This window comes from Eleutherodactylus coqui, chromosome 7, assembly GCF_035609145.1.
Source record: "Eleutherodactylus coqui strain aEleCoq1 chromosome 7, aEleCoq1.hap1, whole genome shotgun sequence".
Taxonomy (NCBI): domain Eukaryota; kingdom Metazoa; phylum Chordata; class Amphibia; order Anura; family Eleutherodactylidae; genus Eleutherodactylus; species Eleutherodactylus coqui.
The window spans coordinates 221,250,394-221,264,282 of record NC_089843.1 but is presented as its reverse complement, the minus strand read 5'-3'; the positions used below and the strand labels follow the sequence as shown (position 1 = coordinate 221,264,282).

Sequence of the window (13,889 nt, the reverse complement as noted above, 5' to 3'; positions counted from 1 at the left end):
ATCCTCAAGATATGTCATCAATAGTTGATCGTCAGGAGTCCTTCACACGGGATTGTAGACAATCGGCTTATCTCTGGTCTCGCTATCAATGTGGACAGTACTAGAATCAGATAGCACTGTCAACTTTGCAACAATTTGGTTTGGTACTGCAGGCACAGCCCCCATTGAATTCAGTGGGAGCTGTGCCTGCACTACCAAAGCAAGCCACTGCAATGCAAACAGCGCTTTCTGCTTCCTGCGTTGTCCAATTCCGTGAATCAGCTGATTGGTGGGGATCCTGAGTAAGGGACCCCTGACTATTAACTATTGATGACCTATCCTGTGGATAAGGTCATCAGTAATGAAAGTTCTGGAGAACCCCTTAACGAGCTTCAGAGCTTCCATAGATGAAAATGTCACCAGAACTGAAGATATTATTTTGTTGAGCACCGGGACATTTTCTTTACATCCTATCATTAGTCCTTTATACGGGACGGATGTGCTGCGGATCATTCTGTAATGGATGTGCGTATTACTATAGTGGTAAAGTGCATGAGAGTCTAACAAATCTTATCCACACGCTGCGGAATCAACAGGGAGATTGACATGCGGTGCGGATCGCAAATCTGCAGTATATTGGTTTATGTTGAGGATATTCAATGCGGATTTCATCCTTTTCAATAAGTGGGTGAAATCCTCAGCACAATGTACATATAATACATGTGGGTTTTTCTGAGACTCATTGGTACTTATTAGGAAATTATATAGCACCAGTGTTTCTGCAATGCACCACACAGCTCTGCTACATGCATGTCACACATACAGCTCTATTACATACATATTACACACACACAGCACTGCTACATGTAAGGCCTCAGTCACACGGGCGTTTTTTCGCGCGATTTGCGGATCGCATAATGGATGCGCATCCGCAAATCGCGTGACCGAAGCCGACAATTCGCCGAAAAAACTGCACTTAGCAGCGTTTTCAGCGAAACGTCCCGATCAGACGAACACTGCCCGCTATCCTCTGCCACAGTTGTGGCAGAGGAGAACAATGTTCGTCCGTTGAATTCAATGGAGCCGGCAATAGAGCCGGCAAGCGCTGTATGAATTTTCGGGGAAGGGCTTAAAATATAATCCCTTCCCTGAAAAGCATCCTGAAAATGTGTAAAAAAAAACACGTATACTCACCTTTTTGCTGCAGCCGGAGTTCAGCCGCGTCCGGCCAGCAGTTCTCCTGAACTGCTTTGTGTAGTATTCAGCAGGTGGGGATTTAAATCCCCGCCTGCTGAATGGGCTGCCTCTGATTGGCTGCCCTCAGCCAATCAGAGGCAGCTCTCACTCACCCATTTATGAATGGGTGAGTGAGTGCTGCTTCTAATTGGCTGAGCGCAGGGACCAATCAGAGGCAGCTCTCAGCTTTTGAATGACGCATATATAGAACACCGATTTGTGCAGAACACAGATAGGTGTGTTCTGCGAATCGTTGTGTTTTATAATTTATCGCACATCCGCTTAAAAAACGGACATGTGCCTGCTGCCATTGGAATGCATTGGGTCTATATATCTGCAGATCGCAAGCGCGTCTGCAAATCAGACCAAATAACGCCCGTGTGACTGAGGCCTAAATCACATACAGCTCTGCTACATACATTCTTCATACAACAGGGATGAAAAACAGCATAGCAGAGTCCTGCACACACTGATCCCTCCCTGGTCATGTGACCCCAGACTGCTCCCACACAGGTAACTAATTACGTGACGGTGACATCATGACAGTGCCTGTAAGCATATGGCTGCTGTAGGTGTTCGTTAGTGTTCCATCCCCTACAAACTCCAGCGGCCTCAGTTGGTATGGAATACTAACCAACACCTAGCCGGACAGCAGGCATGTGCTTACAGGACCTTTGATGACGTCACCATCATGGGATCAGGGGCGAAGCATGTAACTCACTCACTCTTGCTCCACCCCTGATCATCTAGCGTGAGTCCGTTACATGCTGTGCCCCTAATCCCATGACGGTGACATCATCACAGGTCCTTCATCCGTAGGTCATCCCAAGTGAGTGAGTTATGCATCCCCTACAAACCCCTGTGGCCTCAGTTCTATGGAATAGAACTTGTAATGACGTCACCATCATGGGATCAGGGGCGAAGCATGTAACTCACTCACTCTTGCTCCACCCCTGATCATCTGGAGTGAGGTACATACTGTGCCCCTAATCCCATGACGGTGACGTCATCACTGGTCCTTCATCCGTAGGTCATCCCAAGTGAGTGAGTTATGCATCCCCTACAAACCCCTGTGGCCTCAGTTCTATGAAATAGAACTTGTAATGACGTCACTGTCATGTCATCGGGGCGGAGCATGTTACTCACTCACGGATAGACAAGTGGTCGTTAGTAGTTTCCTGATTGCTGCACTGTCTAGAAAATCCTGGGACAGTGTGTACCTGCAATATGGTGGCCTTCATGACAGGTTATAGGAATACGAAAGAAATAGCTGTAACTTATAAACATATTTGTTTTCTACATACTGAGAAGTCAGTCAGTGACTACATGATCTACGTGATACATTGCCTCTAAGGAAAATAGATTGCATGCAACCGCCCAGTACAGAAGATATACTTTACTTTGGGTGCCTTCACTTTTTGCGGATTTTATTGCAAATGTTGGTGCCGATCTGCAGCAGATTTCACCCTTTTAATTGAATTCAAATTAAGGGATGAAGTCTGCAGATCAGCACCAAAATCTGCAGCAAATCGGTGACGTGAGAGCGCACCCTTTCAGTGTCCATTCTGTGTTCCAAGTGAAAGTTTCTACTATAGTAATATAGTATATGGATATAGTAGCCCCCCCTCAGTAAATACCTTGTTAATAGGATAACCTCTACTTGCAGGGATGCTCTCTATCAGATGTTGCTGGACTCCAACACTTTAGATTTGAAGTACCAAAAGGTAAGTAGAAAACGTCACAACTAGAATGACTACAGAGTAACCGTGTAAGAGGACGTTCACACAGGGCGGAAATACTGCCGAAAGAGTGAATTTTAGTCTGATTTTAGTAGTCCCATCAGTCCCCCTCACCTGGCATACATGGCGCTGCCATGACCACCGAGCTGCTGATCAAGGGATGTTCAAGTGAAGTCCCCTGACCAGCGGCTCGGTGCTCTCGCTAGTGGCTGCAGAGGGGCCGGAGTCGGGGTGCACTGACAGCGCCATGTACCCCGAGGTAAGGGGGAGCCATGTGACTACTAAAATCTGCTGTGAATACGCAGCTGATTCCGGGTCAGGATCCACATGAGGTGCAGATTTTGACTGTATTTTTGATCCACACTTACTAGAGGCTGCCGAGGGGCGCAAAAATACCAGAAGATAAATAGATGTATGCAGCACTTTATTTTCCGGCAGAGTGTCGGGCAGCTGAGAGGAAAGCGAACGGACCCCATTATAGTCAGTAGGGATCATTCAGCGCTGCTCAGTTCCGTTCTAAGATGGGCCCGTTTGGCCAGGGGATTACCCTTTTCTGCTCCCCAAACAGGAATCTGGAAGCCCTGAGTGCAGATCTGGAAGCACCTTGGGATGGGTTTCATTTCCGATCCGAGTACATCTGTGTCTTAGCACTTTGCCACAGTTACGACACTTGTGCTCCCTGGTTCTACGTTTGGTTCTCCACATGTACTGTATGGGGTGACTGAATGTTGCCGTTGTAATATGCAGTTGGGTCCACAAACATTTGGACAGTGACAGAGTTTTCGTAATTTGCTTTAATTAAATGACTTTTATTAAGATATTTATAATTTTTAAACCAAACCACAGTAAACAATACAACCCCCCCCCCCCCCTCCTCAATTTGCTCTCACTTTCCCCTGGACAGTCCATGCAGAGCTATGAGAAGACAAGACAATAGTCCATAGAAGCTTCGTCTCCTGAAGTTGTGTTCGTATGAAGGGAGTATACAGTCCCCACAGTCCTTAAAGACAATCTTCTTAATGTTTGTAGAGGTTTAGGTAAGTACGGGATCATACCACACCTCGCTCATCACCAATACGTAGCTAGCAGTTGTACAATCTGAGTGCAATGCAGAGTAATTAGGGGAAATTCATAAATTACTGTCACACGGCCGGCTTCTCACGGGGGAGAAAATCACACAAAATGTTTGCATTCTTTTGAATGGGGTCATACACACAAGAATTGGTTCCTGCATCGCACAACAAAGGGAAGCGAGAAACAAATCGCAGCACGCTGTATCTTTGGGCGCACTCTCGCATCTCCCATTGTTCGCAATTGGGCCAGCTGCAGCATCGCACCACGTGGTAGGTGTATACGGTGTGATGCGAGGTCTCCCATTGAAAACAATGGCTGTCAGCCACGTCAGAGGATCGCTACTTCCCTGAAGTCATGCAAGGCAGTTTTAAGATGATCGCCTCACATTTGCAGTGAAATCGTATGTTGGCGAGCTTGAAATCGGGCCATGATTCACAGCCCAATATTGTACTAGCCGATGTGAAGTTAGCCTAGCAGAGTATAATTAATTAAGCATAGTATAGCCCATCTCACTGTTTTATTCACCTCTGGGGTAAGGTATGTTCTCTGCACCCATCATGACCCTCAACTCTAAATCCCCAATTCCCATATAACTGCACAAAAATCAACCAAGTGGAATATTGCTAAGTTCAGTGGTGCCGGACCAGCAGTACTCGAGCATTTCATCCATACCTTGCTGTACTTATATCATACAATCATAAAATGGTAGAGTTGGAAGGGACCTCCAGGATCATCTGGTCCGACCCCCTGCTCAGTGCAGGATCACTAAATCATCCCAGACAGATGTCTGTCCAGTCTTTGTTTGAAGACTTCCATTGAAGGAGAACTCCCCACCTCCTGTGGCAACCTGTTCCACTCATTGATCACCCTTACTGTCTAATATCTACTCTGTGTCTCCTCCCTTTCAGTTTCATCCCACTGCTTCTGGTCTTTCCTTGTGCAGATGAGAATAGGGCTGATCCCTCTGTACTGTAACAGCCCTTCAGATATTTGTAGACAGCTATTAAGTCTCCGCTCGGCCTTCTCTTCTGCAAGCTAAACATTCCCAGATCCTTTAACCGTTCCTCATAGGACATGATTTGCAGACCGCTCATCATCTTGGTGACTCTTCTCTGAACTTGCTCCCGTTTGTCTGTCTTTTTTAAAGTGAGGTGCCCAGAACTGGACCCAGTATTCCAGATAAGGTCTGACTAAGCAAGAGTAGAGGGGGTAATGACCTCACGTGATCTAGACTCTATGCTTTTCTTAATACATCCCAGAACTGTGTTTGCCTTTTTGGCTGCTGCATCACATTGTTGACTCATGTTCAGTCTATGATCTATTAGTACAGTTAGTCCCCGACTTGCGAACAGGTTCCGTTCCGGGAGCCCGTTCGCAAGTCCGTTTTGTTCGCAAGTCGAACAAATGGTTGTATGGAGGGGATCGCGGGTGGATCCCGCTCCATACAACATCGGGTGCCGGCTGTTTCTTACAGCGGGCACCCAGCGGCAGCAGTTCCGACGAGCCGTGGCGCTTGTCGGAACTGTTAACACTTTAAATACCCCTCTGACAGCGGTATTTAAAGTGTTAACAGCTCTGACGAGCGGCGCGGCTCGTCGGAACTGCAGCCGCCGGGTGCCCGCTGTAAGAAACAGCCTGCACCCGGCGTTCAGGGGGCCCGTACAGCGTCCCACGATGAGATCGCGGGACGCTGTGTGGTTGCTAGGCAGCCGGGGACCTCCTGAAAGGCCCCAGGGCTGCCTATGCAGAGTGCCCATCCAGCGCACGGTTTGATAGGCGCTCTGCATAGACAGCCCTGGGGCCTTTCAGAAGGCCCCCGGCTGCCCAGCAACCGCGATGTGACCGGACAGGCTTCTATCAGGCTTGATAGAAGCCTCTCCGGTCCCTGCACAGCATGATGTAATGCCATAGCATTACATCCTACTGTGCAGGACAGATAGTTCGTATCTAGCGAAATTCGTAAGTCGAATGTTCGCAAGTCGGGGACTATCTGTATACCCAAGTCTTTTTCACATGTGCTGCTGCTTAGCCCCATTCCTCCTATTCTGTATGTGCTTTTTTCATTTTTTCTTGCCCAGGTGTAGGACTTTGCATTTCTCCTTGTTAAATACTATTCTGTTATTTAATATCCCACTTTATGTTCAAGGTATGTCCGTTTTCTCAAAGTAGGAGTCAATTGACCTTTTTTTGAATTCTCCTGGTGTAGGGGGTCTCCTCTAACCAATGTTAAGTTATCAACTTCCTCGTGATCTATAGGAGCCTTGCTACTGCTACTTGTTCCTGCTCCTCCACTGGTAAATCACTTACATACCCAAGGAGTAGAGTGGCATCCAGGCTAACCTTATATACAGCATTAACCAAAGAATGTATCTGTCCAGTATCTGTCTCACTTTGGACCACGCCACATCATATATCTTAGCCCCGCAGTTTGGGTTTTACAGCGTCAACCGTGAGAATTATTTCTCACCCCTATATCATGTAAAACCGCAGGAGTGCGATATACTCTGTGTAATAATATAGTTGTGATAATCTGTGCCACTCGCTCAAGGATATTTGAGGAGTCTTCTGCAAAATTTCATCCCACTGTGAGTCCTCTATAGACCAGTGTTCCCCACTCCAGTCCTCAGGGATCCAACAGGTCGTGTTGTCAGGATGTCCCCAGTATCGCACAGGTGATGTAATCATTGTCGCTCCTCAGACATTGCCACAGGGGTTCTAACTATAGGATATCCTGAAGACATGACCTGTTGGGGTCCCTGAGGACTGGAGTTGGAGACCCCTGCTCTATAGGACCAATATCTGCCCCCATTTACTCTTAGTCATAACTGGGTTTCGCCTGTTTAAATGCCTTTGTAGATGAGCATATACCAGCGATATGTTCCCTGCTGTAGAGGCGGATGTACCTATAATATCAGCCAATGCAAAACTGTGAATTTTCATTTCCATAGAGATGAATTCTGTCTGGTAGGCGTGACGCAAGTGCAAGTATTTATAGCAGCGTGTATGCGCTAAATAATCAGCTTGTAATTGATAGAATGGTTTTATTTCCGTTCCTGACAATATCTGAGAGTCCTGCTTTATACCTCTGTCCCTCCAATCTCAAAGTCCTTTCATTTATTTAGCTCCGGTAGCCAGGGGATATCCCAAATAGGAGTATAATGTGTACATCCCTCAATCCCCACAATGTCTCTAGAGTTACCAGATTTTACGCATAAGAGAAAGTGTGGAAAATTGTTGGGCTTAAATCTAGGGATCTCTAAAGCCTCGACCATCAGCCGAGTACCCCTACCGAAGCTGACGGCATCCTGCGTTTCTACCGACTCCCATCCTCCAAAATGTGAGGTACTATGTCAAGGGATACGGTGAAGCCGCTCCAGCCTCCTCTTTACAGTTACAGTGAGTCTCCAGTCTGATACTTCTTGCACCATGTGAGATCTCTGAAGAGGCGACTGACTTTGTAACAATCCATTGTGGTGATTATGCAACAATTGAAGTAGCTGCGGCATCCAGATCGTCTTCATTCGGTGTACTCCGCCTATTACCGACACAGGACTACACTGTTGGATGGCGTTAACAACGTTTTTATTAGTTTTTTTAAAAAGGTCAAAATACATTAAACATGACTTATAATATGACATTCATTTAAATAATCAGGGGGTTACAGAGTTGGGAAAAATGCCCAGAATTCCATCTCAGGTATTACTTCTGTTGGATCGGACAGCAGCAGCTCCAGGCTGAGTATAATCAGAAAGAGTTCCTGATGTATTCACTCCCCAGTATTGATGACAGCTTCCAGAGTATAATGGTTCAGCGTCTCCTGGGTCTCCTTCCAGTCAGCTAATGTTTCAGGTGTGCTATTACTTACAAGTATAGATTCTGTGTCTGCCAGCCGTTTCTGAAGTTCTTGGCGCTTCATTTTTGTTTAACCTGAGTGATTTTTTTTGAATGAGGAGACCTCTGAGCCTTCATGGATTCCCATTCTGTAAATATATTTGTCTTCCGACAATTCAGTATAAAATATTCATGTATTGACCCCCTCTTGAATTAAGGTTCAATGTCTTCCCTTTTGTCACATATGGAAGGTGTTGTTGCATTGGGATCCTGTGTAGAGGCTGAACTTGCATCACTGTTCCAATATTTCTGGAGCCAACTGTAGGTGTTGAAGTGTCTGCATGACGGCCTGATAACCTCCTGAAGCCGGCGGTCCCTTTATATAACGATCCTCTGCTGACGAGAGTGCGCGGCGCACCGCAGGATCTCCGGGCACGGAAGGCTGGCTACAAGTCTTCTGTCTCGGACTTTCTGGGTTGTTTGCTGTTTTCTGTTGTCTATTTTTTCATGTTTCTAATCGTTTCTCTTTGATCTATACACAGAAATTCATATGGAAATCCAACCATCAAGACATGCATGTGTGCCGGATGAAAGGAAAGCAGGAGGTAGGAGAACCTACTGGGGGCTCACTTACTAAACAGATTGTTACAAGACTGTCTTATATGGTTTGCAACACATTTACCTTGTGGTTTTAGATACATCTGCACACTTTGACAACTTGTCTGACAAATGGGCTTGGCTTTGTTGAAAAGGGGCGTGGCCTAGATGTGCCACGTTTTGATGAATTTTTGTTGTAACCGGAGTCAACTAATAGGTGGTATAAAGTTAGACCAGAGATACATCCGATTTACCATCCACATCTGACACATTAAAGACCGTAGTTTAAGTTTGCACTGTCTATTTATTAGACAAACTGCCCCATTCCATTGATGTGGTATATAAACGCCAAGTACCTACACGAGACTGCGGTCTAGTATTTGGAGAGCTTTGAACCAGTTTTGAATCCCTTCCCTGCGTTCCCAGGACTCGCATCCATCTTCTGTAATTGCTTTATTGGTATTGTTGCCACATCCCCATCACAGTACCTACAGCAACAACAAAAACTAAACTAGACTTTATGGCCACTGAAACCAGAAGTGATGTCATTTGATTGAAAGGATGACATCATTCGGAGCAAAGGAGGCATCACACAAATCCTGTTCTGTGGTCTGTTGTGCCTGCCACGGAGGTCAGATGTATCCTGTCACTCATCCATCCTCTCCCCCATGGCGGGATTATCATTGCAGCTCTAGGCTTCACATGCTTCTTTATTCAGGAGGGCCCCCAACTGCCCACTCGGGCTCAGGGGGCCCCTGACATACAACTAAGCAAGCTAGTAATGGTCGGCACAGTGCAGTGCTGTGATGCACACAAACGCAACCAATCCACGTTTCCCTTCCACTCGGACACCTAATGTGACACCCCAGCCACACCGCGCCTCCCCTGCATCACTTAGCGGTTGTCACGGGCCGCTGCTCTACGATTCTCCACCTTAGCTGACGTGACACTTGCCCTAGGACATGCAGCATCACACAGGCAGGTAGAACATGACCTTAATGTAGATGGATATTATTTACATATTACACGGACAGGCCCCGCCTCCGTTGTGGCTCAAGCTTTGACAACTGTTCCACGTACCACTTACCTCTGTCAGCCCACCCCCTCTGCCTAAAGGGCTTGTCCAAGTTAAGTAAAACACCTGTCCCGTTTGTCCTCCGCTGCCGGCTCTGATCTCCCTGTGATGTCACTTTCCATGCCGAGCCTGTCTACAAACAAGCTGCAGCAGCCAATGGCTGAACGCTGTCATTGGCTGCTGCAGCAGGTTTATGGGACGTCGCAGCTGCGTGTAAACAGACAGCGGACAGCGGAGCCGGAGGACAAATGTGGGGACAGACAGAGGTGAGTAACTGCTCATTTGTTATTTCCATGCATCGGGACCAGTTGACGGGGGTTTACCTTAGCTCAGACGACCCGTTTAACTGTTGTCATGCTGACGCCACCATCTTCTATTACTCAGTCCATAGACACTATAGAACATACTCAGAAGCCATCTTCTTTTGACACAAAATGCCAGAACGAAATGTGAGAGAGCAGAGCAGTCTGGGAATGTCTGCCTGCACTCGGGGTGGGGGTTTAAAGGGTTGTCTTAAGACAGCTGATATCTAGGATGCAGCCTTGACCTGTCCTGGAGTTTCCTAAGTGTGGACCAGAAGACTCAGCGGTCCCATTGTAGTGAATTGAGCAGAGATGCACATGCATGGACTCCGCTGCCTCACACTTTGGGAACCCCTTTAAATTTGAAACAAAATCCTCCGACGCACCGATAGGCTCCCATTCACCAGATGGAGGCACTGCATGGATGTGGTGTCTATACCTGCCATTGTGTTTTGTATCAATATACCAGCAAGTATGGCCACCTTCTGTAATTTTTGAATTACTGCAGGCATAGCTCCCATGCCGCCACCTACTGGACATTAAATTCCATGGAGGCTGTGCCTGAAGTACCAAGCCGGGCCACTGCAATATTGACAATGCTATCTGCTACCAGCAGTGACCACAGTGATAGCAGTGCCAGGAATCAGCTGATCAAGGAAACTACGTCCAGTCCTACACAAAGCGGACCATCTAAAGTCAATATGTTATGTTTCTACCCCCATCTGTGTTTTAGAGAGATCCCTGATCTGAGGAAAATAGTGTCCTCTAAAAGATAACAATTCATAGTGTCGAAGAAAACTCAAAAACTCTCCATGTGCAGTACAATACACAGACAGAGTAAGCATTCTTGGCACAGCACGTTCCATGCTCCGCCACCATCACCACTCCAAATATCGCCTGCCTAACTTATTCATAAAGTTTTATTGCAGTTTTATCCAAGCATACAATAAATAACAAAGATGGGGAACCATCAGCGATCACAGGAGAACAGCTGCTGGGAAGACCCCAGAGATCTACAAGGATAGGACAGAGTCCTTCAGATGTAACGCAGCAGTACATAAAACAAGAGAAACGTATCTCCCATCTGCTCCCTCCTACTCTATTCAGAATATGCCAGGACCGATATCATCTAGAACACTAAATATTATATATAAGTAGTAAGACGTCTCGTCTAGAACAAAGACTTGTAGAGAAGGAGAAAAAGCAGAAAATGGGAGAGTGAGAAAGAGAAAGTGCTGTGGGGGGCACGCCTAAAGGAGGGAGACAGAGTCATTGCCTTGCATATATGCTTATATAGGTACACAGATGTGTATATGCGCCAAGAAAGAAAGGAGAGATCAGCAAGATCTCCATAGTTGACAGGTTATGCCAGGGATCGAACCCACGACCCTGTATGTGCAAAGCGCTCAAAAATCCATCATTTTTTTCTACATCTCTTGCACCCTGGTTCGTTAGTAATATAGCGACACCTTTGCTGTCAGTACATTCCATCCACCAAAACGAGGTCCGCCTAAATTCATCATATTGTCCATTGTCGCAGTCATCATATTCTCCACGCTCATCAGCTGATTGGCTTTCAGTCCCCATTCATTAAGTGATGGGATATTTGTAGGATTCCACTGTCTTAGTATGACCATTCTGACTGCTGATACAAAATGTCTAAGTACCCCTTTTCTGTTTTGGAGAATTGGTCCAGGAACAATGTCCAGTAGATGTATGGAAGGCGTTGCGGGGAGGTGTGCCAGTACGATTGTAAGCTTAGACCAGAGAAGATGTATGGGAAGCTACTCCCACCAGATATGCAACATTGTCCCAAGAGCACCTCCAGCAAAGGTCCGGCACGAGAAGAAGCACTCTATGTAGCAGAGCAGGAGGCTGATGCCACCTTCAGAGGATTTAGTAGTTTTTTCCTATGAAGCAGGCCGTTGTTAGTTTTTGAGCAACTATAAGTGCTTTTTGCCATTCGTTATCAAAGAATTGGGTGCTTAATTTGTCTTTTCATGCACAAGTGAAGGCTAATTGCGAAGGAGAGAAAGAATCACTTAACAGACTTCGTACTGATGATAACAAATGGAAGAAATCACTGCAATAAAACACATTCTCAAAGGGAGTTTTATCCCCAAGGAGCCCGGAGCGTTCAGCTAATGATGAGGTTATATAGGATTTACAAGGCAGATATGAGAAGCAGCACAAGATCCTCCCCAGACAAGAGCTCTCAAGTAATGTCAAAGAAGGAACCTCTCCCGAAGCCACAAGCATCTGGGCCAGGAAGGTACCATCCTGCCTATTCCAGCTTAATAAGGAGTGAACTCCACCTGCAGGACTGTCAGAGAGTGGTGTAAGTCGGCCCAAAGTTCACGATGGCCGGTTCACATGTATAATTCTGCCCCAAAGGCTAAGGAAATGTGTGAGGACCAGGAGACCGTGGGTGATGCTTTGGGACTCATTGTTCTAAGGCATTGACCTGAGTGCTCTGTGGGATAAATCAACCTCCAGTCATACCTACCTACTGAGAATGACCAAAACCGATCCGCCACTCTCATAAGGACTACCACTTGGTGATGCTGCTTAAAGTTGGGTAAACCTGTACCTCCTTCTGTTTTGGGGCAGTAGAAATGTTTCTCGGCCGATACGAGGCTTGCTAGCACTTCAGACCGATTTTCAGATTGGTACCGAAATAGGCAACTTCTGAAAGATCTATAGAAATCTTGGTAGGATGTTCATTTTAATGACCTTAATATTGGCAAACCATGACAACGTCCGGGAGTTACAATCCAGCAGGTCTTTCAGCGTACGCTGGAGTATAGAAATAAAGATCAAAAAAGTCAGTAGTGAGATGTCTGCCGAGAAGATTCCTGCCGTCTGAAGGGCAAGATGGTCCGTCGGAGGTATTCAGATATTCATAGCCCCTGCTTTCGAGTGTATTCGTAAAAAACTGGCCAAAGCGCTCCATGTTCCTCATGGCAGATGGCAGACACACCAAGGGGTCTGTAATATAAACCAGTCGATCATCCTGCAGATTGTACAAGTATTGATTGGGACCTGCAGTGATCCTTCTGATACCGCAGCTTCTCCGTCAATAGAAATGGTTTCACTATCTGGTCTGAATTAGTAAGAGGATACAGCTGACGCGTTTCCTGTAACATTTACATGTTTGCGTCTCTTGGTACGTTATCGCTGAGCCCTTTATATATGGGACTATTATTAACATTTCTGCGTGCCGCTTCCTCTGTATTCACAATGCAATCACTTACTGTATTCTCACCCTTTTTATTGCAGGAGGCTTGTTTTTCCATTGGATAGAATATTGCAGTATATTCCCTGTATGTCCGAGTTCACTGATGGCCTACCATCACCCTAGAATGACTAGCTTGCTTTTGAGGCTCGATTAATAATGTTTTTATAGACAAAAGTATTGGGACGCATAGAAGGTGATGACATTGGATTTTGTTCCCATTTTTCAGTATGGTGTTGGGGCACCTTTGGTCTCAATGACTGCAGTAACCATATTAGACTGTTTTCCACCTAATTCTCATAGAGCTCAGGATTGATTTGCCTCCATTCCTCGAGCAGAGCTTCAGATAGTGATGCAGGGGAGGATGGGTGCGTTGGGTGGGCACGGATTTAGTGTTCTAGTTTGTTCCAAAGATGCTCGATGGGATTGAGATCCCGACTGGCCAGTGAAGTTTACAGACCTTCTGCTCCTCAAACCGAGCCTCAACACTGCATGCTGCATGACATGGTGTTCAGTCATGTTGGTAGAGTCACTGAGCTGTCCCAAAGTATTGTCACAGGGCAGGTAATGCCGCATTGTCCAGAATGCCTCTGTTGCCATTGGCCTTGAGTGTGGACTTCAGTGTAACCAATGGTCCCAGTCCTTCCCAGCAGAAACACCCCCACAGCATAACGTCCCACCTGAAGATGGTGTGCTGTGATTCATCTATCCACAACACTTTCTATCATTTACAGTCCAAGAACGTCTCTCCAAGCACTCACTGCTGTGATGTTGTGTGCAGCCGCTCGTTCATGGTAACCCTTCACATGCCGTTCCCTACG

The 13,889-nt window shown here is 46.4% G+C and overlaps 1 protein-coding gene across 1 annotated transcript in view; it reads left to right on the top strand.

Annotated features, from left to right (window-relative positions):
* SEMA6B (semaphorin 6B) overlaps positions 1-13,889 on the top strand; it is a 91,839-nt gene that overhangs the window by 3,410 nt on the left and 74,540 nt on the right. Inside the window, exons 3-4 of the mRNA XM_066574944.1 lie at positions 2,882-2,939; positions 8,402-8,464. Of these exons, the coding sequence (XP_066431041.1) occupies positions 2,882-2,939; positions 8,402-8,464 (121 nt within the window). The remainder of the gene's footprint in view (positions 1-2,881; positions 2,940-8,401; positions 8,465-13,889) is intronic.